The 12,215-nt window shown below is 43.3% G+C and overlaps 1 protein-coding gene across 1 annotated transcript in view; it reads right to left on the bottom strand.

Moving 5' to 3' along the window:
- Positions 1-12,215, bottom strand: part of ntn1b (netrin 1b) — a 36,159-nt gene that overhangs the window by 8,119 nt on the left and 15,825 nt on the right. The window contains exons 3-5 of the mRNA XM_061090509.1: positions 6,094-6,282; positions 2,450-2,599; positions 713-766 (exon numbers count right to left, since the gene is read on the bottom strand). Coding sequence (XP_060946492.1) covers positions 713-766; positions 2,450-2,599; positions 6,094-6,282 — 393 coding nt within the window. The remainder of the gene's footprint in view (positions 1-712; positions 767-2,449; positions 2,600-6,093; positions 6,283-12,215) is intronic.

Below are 12,215 nucleotides of genomic sequence, written 5' to 3'. Positions count from 1 at the left end.
AAATGCTACCTTGTATAAATACGAGAAAAAGTGAGTAAATAAGAAGTAAATAGTGAGTAAATATATATTGTTTTTTTAATTATTACTATTGTTTTTCTTATGTGTGGTGTATTTATTGTGTTTTTATGTTTCTATGTTCATTGTATGCACCAATAACCAGAGCAAATTCCAGGTAGGTGTAAACCTACTTGGCAATAAATACCTTCTGATTCTGATTCTGATTCTGGTGACGTTCTGTGAGTGGATGAATTCACAGCGAAGGCAACAGCTTTGTTCTCCGTCCTCCTGGGTGATTAAGTGCATGAACCATTAACAGTTAGAAACCTGCAGGTACATGTGTCCGTGGCACATGTCAGAGCACTTGAACACTGGGGCCGGGGGGGCGCTCCACTTCTGGTGCAGCCAGACTTGATTGAAATACAAACTGGTGCAAATGAAGCATGTAATCAGATTAGGGCTGCAGCCCCAGGGAGGCTGCAGGGCAGACTGGGAATACTGGCAACCAGGCCACAGGGAGCACTGGCAAAATATCTGGAGTTTACATCAGCGGCGCTCAGACCTCACTGGTGTGTGTTCAGTGTTTGGTTGACGTGTGCAGCAATAAGTGGATGGAAAAACATGCATGTGCTAGAAATCTGTTTGTAAGTGTGTGTAGAGAGAGAAAATACAAAAGGTGTTGTTGTGTGTTTAATGGATATTATGTGTAACTCACCTGATGGCTCCTCGTAGCTGCTGTACGTCGCTGTGGGAGATGCAACTGGGATCTCTGGGACAAAGAGGAACAAACATATATTTCACCTTTTTATCGTATTGCAATGAGAAGAAAATACCGTAAAATTACCCATAAAAAACAAAGAATTCCACTTCTAGAGCAAAATTAGACCCCTGAGCATATATGTGCATACCCTCAGAGCACATATGAAAAATACTTTAATACAATGTCCTGTTAATGACACTGATTTGTGGAAAAACATGCAGGAAAGTGAGTTTCCTGTTAATGCCTTGTTCCCTCCTCATTGTGGTGCATGTGTTATAGTCGGAGCGAGCCAAAGCCGGCAGTCTTGTTAAAGTCGGAGCTGGCAGGGAGGCAGAGAGCAGGAATATTTAATATCGTACTATTAAAACCAAAAATATATGAGAAACCAAATGTATTCTGCTCTTTAAAAAGCCCATTTCCTCCTTTTTACACCAACAAAATGAAAAGAAAAATCCTGCTCCAGCAGCTTCACAAGGTTTTAAATGATCCTCGTGGTTTTCCAGCCAAACGCATCACTCCGTTTCTCCGTCTCGTTTCCATCTATCAGAAACGTAACCCCGGTAACACAGTGGGCGATTGTTGTGTGTGTGTGTGTGTGTGTGTGTGTGCGTGTGTGTGTGTGTGCGTGACCTCCCAGACTTTTATCTTATCTGCCGGTGCCAGCCGACCACTCGATGCTCGCAGCTTCTATAGCGACGCATCTCTGTTTCTGAGGCGCTGGCGTTTACTGCCGAGCGCCTGGAATCTGCAGGCAGCAGATACAGCCAATAAACATATCAGCCATCATTCCCTTGGACTCATTCTGGGGATTTATTGTGAGACGGACCGTTAACGGTGTTGACGGCACACAAGGCCATGTTAGGCAAGCAGTAATGGTCTGTTTATCCAGGCTCTGGTTTAAACAGCGAAACATCTATCCAAAATAATGGAACAGGGGTATAAAAATAACACAAGATGAGCGCGAGCCATGAATTCATGCACAACAACATGTCCTGTCCTTTTCAGGTCTTGTCCTGTGGTAATTATCAGATTTTGATATCGCGGGTGGAGCCTGAATCCGAGCTGCAGGATTTGGCCGAGCACGCTTGGCAATGGGGCCGGGCTGCAATCAATTAATTTTAAATGGAATGCCTCACAGTTAGGAGATGCTGGTGGTTGCAGAGTAAATACACTTAAATATTTTGCATACACTGTTTTTAAAAAGATGGAGAACATGTCTCCACTTCCTCCCACGATCTAGAAAAGAAGCCAAAACATCCGATATATACGAAAAAGCCAGAATCTGCACGTTAGTGATTTGGGGGATGAAGCCGTGTGGTCCCGCCCCTTCCTGAGTTTGACCAATTGCGAGTCTCAGATGTCCGTCATGGCGTTCACCCTGTTTTTATAGCATCAGGTAACTAATTAAATACTTACTGGAAAGACTGAACACTTGAACAGGAACATAATTTACTACCGAAAATGACAGAAATGTATTTTACGTGTCCTTGAATTTGTTTGTGTGGTTCGTGTCTCATCCACCAACATGGAGGAGAAGGATGTGACTTTCTTGCTTTACAACCAATCAAACCTGCAGTTGTAGTTCCTGTAGTAAAGTGCTGGAGAGTTTGAACCAATGCAAAGGGATTTTTAACAAAAGTTTGCTTCTTAATTCTCATCTATAAAGCATAGAAAATCCTGAGTGGTTCTTACTGATGCAGGGCGCGATGGGCGAGCGGCTCTGCTGGTAACCTTTGGCACAGCGGTTGCAGGTGATGCCTGTCACGCCGTCCTTGCAGGGGCACTGACCCGTCGTCTGGTTACACGTCTTCCCTGCCGCTCCCACCGGATGACAGTCACATGCTGGGTAGGAAAATAAAAAAAGCACAGATCCATCAAGTAAACAACTTGTGAGTGATTCACAAAACCAGCAGCTTCACAAAACAAATATCGGCTTTCAAATGCCTCCAGTGTGTGTCTGGCGTTTCCTCTGCTGACTCTACAGATTCCATACGATAAAAAACAAATTTATCCTAGCACTAAAGAAAAAAACCTAGTGAGAAATCATCCACATTAGAGTGGGCTCTGTTTTCCTTCCAGAACAGCACAGATGGAGAACTGGGCCCCGGACCAGAACTAAACCTCAATCAAATTGCACCGCTCCACCCATAATGACCAGAGGAGTCTTTATTAGGGCTGGAAAGAGTAAATAACTTGATTAATTATAGTATTTTACTCTGGCTGCGCAGTATCACTTGGCTGTGTGTGTGTGTGTGTGTTTGTGTGTGAGAGCTTCTTGGAATTTGTCTTTGTGTCGTCTGCAGCATCGGGATCAGACTTTGTGTGCTTTTCAGATTCGCTTCCCGATCTAAAGCTTTTTGGCAAATAGCTCCTCGCAAAATACTCCCCAGAATAATGTTTCTTATTAATGGACGAGTGGAACGCGCTTCAAAGTCCAAGTATGCTGTTATTTGGGAGGATCACAAGTTAAATGTGAGAATTTTGTTCTCTCCGTGTGTGTGTGTGTGTGTGTGTGTGTGTGCTCTGCCAAACATGCACCATAAAGCCCGTGTTTGAAGTGGAAGCCCAGCCTCCCTATTAGCCCTGCATGTGCTAAACGTACCAACAGTTGTGTGAAATGAGCTTGAAGTGGTCGGAGTCACTTGTACTTTGAATTTATTTGAGCTTCATTAGCACAACGACTTTCTTATTAAATCAAACAGTGAAAGTTATAAGGATTCAATTTAAGAATGTGTCAGTGTCACTATGTTGTTCACTTATAAAACCGCTTTTAAATTCCCCTCGATACAAATTTAAATGTTAAATGACACAAACTCATAAATCATATCAGTCCTTGTAAACACACCCGAATATTTTTTCCATCAAGATGCGAATGAATTATTGTCTGATAATGAAATCAAGGAAAATTATGAAAATATATTTTTTGTTAAACTAACCCTAACTCTCCTAATTAATTTAAACTAAATATTTCAGGATGAAACCACAAAAAAAATTCTGTTTTTACCAATTTTGAAGAATATTTTCATTTGCTTTCTTGCTGAGAATCGGACAAGTTAAACTCCAGTCGAGCCAAAGTCAAACAGGAGTTTCCGGCTTGTTTTTCAAAACGTACGCTTCAGTCTGGATCCCATTAGTATTTACAATCGCCTCAGAATCCTCTTTAGAACCGAGCCTGACTGAACAGTTCACTCCACTTGGATCAGGACGGTAATATTTCAGACAAAGGATTTGATTGACAGGTCTCTGGAAGATGCAGGAGGCAGAAAAACATGAGATCAACACGAGAAGTGGTTATTTCCAAGGATCTGGTTTATGTAAACCGTAATTTTCCGGTTTTAAAAAAACGAAAATCTCTGTATATGAGCCGTTTATCACTTTGTTCTCCTTGATTATATTTATTTTATGTACACGACATGTGATTGGACTGTTTATCGTCAGAGAGCGAACGATAGGTCAGGACGTAACTGGGCTACAACCTGGACACATGAATTAAATTCAACCTGCAGTGGGGCGGGGGCGGGGATCCCATGGAGCTCAATGTTTGTTGAGGGGTCCTTGGGGGGGGGGGGGGGTAAGTGCTGTGCAACCAACCATGCACATGCAGCTTCATCTCTGTGAAGTCGCTTCCACTGCCAAACATACAAGGCAGGAAAACAAACTGTTAGGGGCGGGAGCATGGGGGGGGGGGGGGGGGTCGTGTTTACACTGCGCCTGATGAGGGGTGAAGTTGTAAATCTGGGATAGAGAGAACCTCTGGCTGCATCCACACTAAGAGTTTTCGTTTTAAAAACACACGGACAGATTTGAAAAACGCTGCTCGTCCCGTTTTATTTTGAAAAGTCACCGAGGGATCGGCATCACCGGGACCATGTATATATATATTTTTTAGATATATACTTTTTATTTTCTATTTTAAATTTTTGATATTCTATTTTATTCTATTTTATTTTTATGTTAGACTTGAGCATTGCTAGAAGAGACCTGAGACTCAAGCTTTTCATTGCCAGCGACTGCTTAGTGTTATTGTTGTGCATTTGATAATAAAAATCTTGAATCTTGAATCTTGAATCATGTCAGCAGCCAATCACAGCTCAGCGGTGGATGCGGCTGAAGACCACGATGGTCTCTCGTGTGTCTTCAGTGTTTGGTGGGGGACAGAAATGTCCTCTAGTGACACATTTAGCTCGTCGAGGTTCTGCAGTAAGATTTATTCATTTCTGTTGTGTAAACAGATTATAAACTGTTTTCCCTCAAACAATCAGAATCAATCTTCAGTTCCATTTGGGACAAACACTGGGGACACTGATCCGTCTCTGCTCTTACTAATAGAGTTTGGATCCTCTCAGAATCTGACGTGGTCGCACGATGTGTCGGTTTCTCTCAAACAGCCCGATACAGGCATAGGAATGCGTACAAGTTGTGTACTTTGTGCATCTATGGGATATTTCTCCGCCGAGTGTTTGGACAAAGTGATTGAGTGACAGCAGTTTGTTTTCTCAGAGCGTCGGAGGACGTCTTTATTCCCTCGGGAGCCGCGGGACAGAAGGAGCTCAGCTTTTGTCTCCACGCACATTAATCCTCAGCAGCTTGGTCCTGACGTTTGCGCTCACACCTGTGTCTGTGTGTGTGTGTCTGTGTGTGTGTGTTTGTGTTGTGAGGGACGATTAGCGAGTTGTTTCCACTGCTCTGCTCTGTGGATCAGCTCACACCTCTGCTCTGTGTGTTGTGTTTGTCTTGTCAGGCTCCTCAGAGGATCTGCAGCAGCACGGGTCGCCTCACTGACACCAGCACAGCTGTGCACCTTGGTCTAAAGAAAATTCCTTTAATACCTCAAGTGTGAAACGGAGCTCAGAGAAAGATGTGAGCGTTTAAACCTTTCCCCAACTTTTAGCTTGAGAGGAAAGAGTTGAATCTAATGCTGAGAAGATTAATAAAGTTGATGATATGTTTCATTTTTGTAAATAAACATGTCACAGTCACTAAAAGCTAAAACTGCCAATCAATGTCTGGACCCAATTCTCCGGACTTTTTCCAAGACATTTCACTTATGTTGTACATGAACCTAATAAACAGAAAGTGAGTGTATTCATTAACAATAAATACAGCATGTGTGTATACGAAGCACATTTATCTCCCTAGGAAGGAAACATGCTTTAAAGATAAAATCGGCTTTATGCCTTTTGCTTTAACCAAAAAGAAAAAGAAGAGCGTGTATGAAAGATAAAAAAATGGACAAATAAATATGCCTAACAGTGTCTTCATAGTTTAAATAAACACTGAGGTAGGATTCGTTTTCTAACAATAAAATAAATGAAGCTTGAGTTGTCTCCAATCACCTTTGCAGGCTCTGCGGTGGGAGATGGACTTGGTCATGTCCCGGTAGAAGCCCTCCTTGCAGTAGTGGCAGTGGCGTCCCGCAGTGTTGTGGCGGCAGTTGAGGCAGACGCCGCCGCTCCTCCGGCCCGACAGCTTGTACAGCTCCATGTTGAAGCGGCAGCGGCGGGCGTGCAGGTTGCAGTGGCAGGCTGCACGGACACAGAGACACACAATGAATACCACTGGATTGTGGACATAAAGTGAAGATATAGGTGAAGTTCTCGGATTAAACAATCGCCCGGAAGCGGATTTTGGTGTTTTCTCTCCGGCTGCATCGACACCGGTTCCCTGTCAGCTGAGGAACCACAAACCCTCGTGAAACCGAAAAGCAGTGTCATCAAGGTGGAGTTCAAGCTGTTGTTCTTAGCTCCTGGAAGGCTGACATCTTGGAAACACAAGCTTATTATCTGACCGCCACGAACTCGGCTCAAAACCTCAGATAAGTTTGTGAGAGACCCTGAGAACATACGTTTAGTGGCCGGACATGGTGAAGCCGTGTGGTGTGAGTTTCATATCGGGACAACAGGTTATTGAACCAGATGGCGCAGCTTTGGTGGAGAATAATGGAGCGGCTGCAGGAAACCTCCGGGTCCAGGCTCTCTTTCACTTGGCCACCTGCTTGTGAATCTGACCTCTGACCCCTGGTGATGTCAGGCAGGAAAAGGCTCTTCCGCTCTCACACACATCTGAGCGACGGCTGCGCTCTGTGATTTATTGTCCTTGCTATTTTCACTCGTTGATATTGACCTCGGGGGTTCGAGTCCCTCACGCACTGATGATGTGTTGCTGGGATTTCAGGCCGCCGCCAAGTTTTGTCTTATGGGAGCGTTCGATATTAAAATAAATAAAAATAAGATCCAGCAATCTGTGAGATAACAATCTCATATTAAAAGTAGATGATTATTTATTTCATCGTGATTCTTTCATAGTTGTTTCGCAAAAAACTAATGATTTGTACCAAACTTTGAAACTTCAGGTTAAGTGTGAATCCACAATTTATTGTAATCTCTTTCTTTAACATTAAGTGAGTTTTGTTCCTTGGGAATAGTTTATTTAATTAGTTAGTTAGTAAGTTGGCTCGCTCCTGTTCTTATTCAGGTCAAACAACAATGCTATTCTTTTAAATTACAAGGGAGCTAAGTAGTTTCCCCCCAGAAGAGAAGCATAGAGCTCCCACAAAACAATTTTGAAGCTTGTGTTAGAGATGTTTAGCTTTTTTAAATCACTTTATTTCCCTTCAATTAGGCCGAAACGAAACCTCGCAGTTCCTCACGTCTCACTAATCTCTGCGTCTTGTTGTAGTGTTGATGACGGCGAGATGCAGGAGATAAGAGACACATATGCTCCACGTTCATCTGCGGCTGGAATCACGTACAAACACACCCACACCTGCCACAAGGGACCGGAGCTGGCAGGTGGTTGGGATTCAGACACACTCATTTTGAAAAAGGGGGGGCCCACACACACACACACTGACACACACACACATCACCTCTGTGTTTGGCAGCTGTCACAGGCTTATCTCCCTCACTTCCCTCCCAGGGTTGATTCAACACTCTCCACACCGAGCTTTGAAGAACTCTCTCTCTCACAAACACACACACACACACACACACACACACACACACACACACACACACACACACACACACACACACACACACACACACACACACACACACACACACACACACACACACACAAGCACACACACACTCACACCCTCCCGCCTCCATTTCCCTCTGCACTACTTTCTTATCCCAGATGTTATCTCCACTTAGGAGACGTGTGAGGGGGAAATGCAAAGAGGCCTTTTCACGAGTAGGAATGCTCTTAGTCCTCAGCAGAGAACAAAGTCAATGCAGGTTCTGAACTTTCATCTTCTTAAAACGTGCAGAGACAGATGAGTGTAACAAGGCAGCCAGCGCTTGAACCATCACTTTTCAGGACGACAACAAAACAACAAGTCATGTGATCAATAAGCGTTATCTCCCCAGCTGTCCCCAGGCCCTTCTGAGTAACGCTGTGCTCTCTCCTCCACACGTCCTCGCTCTCCTCCACACGTCCTCTCTCTTCTCTCACACTCGGAGCAGCCACCGCCGGCCAGCGGTGACAACAGCTCCGGTGCTGATAAGCAACCGGCTGCCGGTTGCCTTTACTGCATCTGTCACACGTCGGCCACGGCACGGACGGAGAAGCTGAAGTCAGGGCTCAGGTGACCCTCTTTCCCTCAGCCTGTTGCTGTCACACAGGTTCCAAATGTGGACATATTAATTGATCCGTCTTTAGTGGACTACAACACCTGCAAACTTTTTCCAGCTCCTCGTACTTTTTGAAAGATTATTTGGGCTCACCAGTAAAAATAATATATAAACTTCAAACTACATTGTCGGATGAAAAAGAAACTATTGTTAACTGAAACTGTGACGATCTTAACTTGTGTTTAAAGTTGATTACTCATCTATTTAGACTATATTTTAAACATTATTAATAAGTGACTTTTCAAAAAAAAGTTACAGCCCATTCATTTGTTTTTTTTAAATGAAATTATTAATTATTCCTTTTATTATGAATCAACTGGCTGTGAACTGCTGATCATTCACCTCTGACTGGTTCTGTAAGAATCTTTTCATTTCATCTTTTCATTTCATAACTGACTATACACCTGCTTGTGACAAACCTTGACCTGCTTAAGATAATGTAATTATTCAATAATAATATATTTGATCATATAATAATACAAATGTATAATTGCATAATAAAGAACAACGAATAGTGTTATGTTCAATCTGTACGTTTCCTCCACTCATTCTAAATAAGCTAAATATATCAGATGATATGTTTTTAGTTTTTAACCTGCAGCCGCTTGTTTGAAAGTAGAAATCGAACAGAAAAACAAGTTTTGTGTGAAATTATAAAACCAAAGGAGACGTCACAGTAATTTTGACAGAGTGTGAATACTACACAAATGCATATAAAGTACTGGTTACTGCAAAACCTGCCGTGTTTTTAAACATGCAGAGGAGCAAGGTGTCTTTCCCGGCTCGGCTCTCATCTGGTTTGGAGGAGCCTCTCAGAGCGATGCTATTCCAATCTATTTATGCTCAAGTGGCATCTATCAGGCTTAGTGAAGGAAGAGGCCGTGGTGGGTGTGCATACTGGATGGAAATCATCCCACAGCTCGGTGGAGGTGGTGATTTGCTCGGCCTGCAGAGGCGAGCGCACTTCAGAAACAATCAGCCATCTGTACACCAGCGTCTCTGATGAGATTCAGTTATGGACGGGTTTGAAGAACTCAGCGCTGCAGGAATTTAACCAGCTCTGTCCACAGGTGTCAAATCTGTAAATGTACAGAGTGTGAGTGTGTGTGTGTGTGTGTGTGTGTGTGTGTGTGTGTGTGTGTGTGTGTGTGTGTGTGTGTGTGTGTGTGTGTGTGTGTGTGTGTGTGTGTGTGTGTGTGTGTGTGTGTGTGTGTGTGTGTGTGTGTGTGTGTGAGAGAGAAAGACTTGTGTGTGATCTGCACTGAAAAGAATGCACTGCTCCTTCAGAGATGGAGAAAGATGGAATTCCAGCACAATTGTTGTTTATCCAGGACCAATTACTCTCTCGCTGTGTGTAATCCCGGGCAGACACTCGTATCACGAGCCGATGACGTGCGTGCGCCCAAATCAAACAGGCTTCAAGTCTCGTCACGGCCGTGGATCGGGGGGGAAGACGACATTCTCATGACAACAGTTGGTTTAGCGGTGGTTTCAGACGCTAACTGTGTTTGTTGGGAAATGTCTCTCTGAGTTAGACTGTGTGTGTGTTTGTTGGAGGAGGGAGCAGAGTTTGTTTTTTTTCTCTGTGCTACTGCAGATCTGTGGCCTCACACACACACACACACACACACACACAGACACACACACAGACACACACACGCTGGTGAAGCTGCACCAGATCCACTCGATTGAAAGGTCTCGCTGCATATAGAGCTTATACAATACTTGCATAACACCTATGTTGCACGTGGGTGATGTTTCTGAAGTGTCACAGGAGTTCATTAATAAACATGAAGTGTCTATTTAAAAGAACATAGGTAGCACTTCTGAAAGGTGATGCATATATTTACAGGACTTTCAGATTTCTCACACATTTTCAAAGCCTCATTACCTGTGAACATAAAACACGCTCTAACATCAGTATTTTCCTCGATACATTAAGTTTCCAAGTGTTTTATCACATAGACCAGAGTTCGCTAACAGGCGAGCCACAGTCTAGATCTGGATCTAGAGGCTGTGTGATCCTGACCCGGACCTCCAAGCGATAAATCATTATAATATTTTGACAAAGCGTTAAAAACCAGTAATGTGATATTAAACCGTTCCAGCTCAGATTCAAAATCATCGACAGGGGAAGATAGATCGTTTCTCTCACTGAACAAAAAAGCTGGGAGAAGAAAGGAAGTCTGACATGAGAATAGAAAGTTTCTTTTTTATTAGAATACTTATTTATCACCGTTCCAGTTCAATGTGACAACTGACAATAAATATTTTAACCATATTATAGAGTTATAGTTCCTACACGTCAAATATCTTGACATATATTTCCCTGAATAAAACATAAGAGACATTATAATCTTACTGACATTTGCTTGATTATTTCTTATTATTCTCTTTCTGAGCCTCTCTGAATTTGAATCAAAAGACAAAAATCAAGCTTTTACACAGTATGTCTTAAAAGAGTGAATTTTGTAAGTATATCACACATATATTAAACGAATAACGCCTCATCTAATTTAGGTGGAATATCAACAATGTTGCCCAATGTCTCTGCATTCCTTTCCCACTACATGTATCTGGTTTTACAAACCCTGAATATACAGCATTAAATAATTACGCTGTGATTCATGGGTCGTCATGTGAAGCGTTGCTGAGCTTCAATGGATGAAGTCATAACTGAATCTTTAGCTTGAAACTGGGACGCCGTATAGCTTCACTAATAAGGCAATGAATAAGTCAGTGATTGTGCTTCAGGCTCTGGATGTGGTTGTAATGATTATAGAGACATAACTCCGAGTCACTAAATCACAGCGTGTTGCGTCCAAACAGACTTCACCGATATATCATTATAAATCTGGAAGGCCGGGAGAATAAATCACAAATAAATTCTGCCGCGAAGGTTTTGTTAATCGTGGTCGTAAATCCAGTTTTATAGACGAGTGGGATCAGCTGAGACCGATCGTTATCGAAGCCGACGACAAACACTCGTCTCTGTCGCCCGGCGTTTCGTGGCCTCTCTCCGATGAAGCTCATTTGACTCGGTAACGCACAAACATAAAAAAAACCAAGTGCCACGATCCGTCACCCTCAGCTGCTTCCAGCCCCCCCCCCAGACGCGCACGCTTCCCATAATAAAACGTTTCAATCACACGTCTCTGCAGCAGCTGTGGTTTTGATGAGGGCGAGGACGACAACAAAGACTCGAGCAACCGGCTCTCCAGATGATGAATCCTTTTACAAGTCCCCCGCCCGGCTTCTCGTGGTTTCACTGGAGGCAAAGAAATGTAAACAGTGAAAAGGGAAGAAGAAAAAAAAACAATAGGAGCAGTTGCAGTGGAGATGTTGATCCGGTGCAGGTTTGACCTCTGAGGAGCTTCGTCAATAACAACCAGCTCACCTTGGTGTCATAAACAAGTAAAGCAGATTTTCTTCTTTGGCCGAGTTAAAGGAGACAAACAACTGAGCTGGACCATGAGGAGCTGGGACCTGGTTTTAATGAGACACACATGAGAAGCAGGTCTTCACTGCACTTGTCTCTGAGCTGAGCTGCTGCTCCTGGACTTCCATCTCAATCGCTCCATCGATTTACTTCCTATTCCTTCTAATGACGGACAATGTGAAGATGAAGGCTGTAGATACTCTTTGTGAAGCCACGTGTTATTTTAGACAAAGAGATGCGTCGCACAAAACTCAGACTTCGACTGTGGAGAACTTCTGTGGACGGTACTAGCTGTCAGCCAGACTGTATCCACGCCCCAGACGGTGCTTTATTGACTATTTGACTCTAAATGGACCGTAAGTCATGTTATGTTGAAGACAAC

Source organism: Limanda limanda, chromosome 17 (genome assembly GCF_963576545.1).
Source record: "Limanda limanda chromosome 17, fLimLim1.1, whole genome shotgun sequence".
Classification (NCBI taxonomy): domain Eukaryota; kingdom Metazoa; phylum Chordata; class Actinopteri; order Pleuronectiformes; family Pleuronectidae; genus Limanda; species Limanda limanda.
Note: the sequence above shows the minus strand (reverse complement) of the source record. Positions and strands in the feature narration are given on the sequence as shown.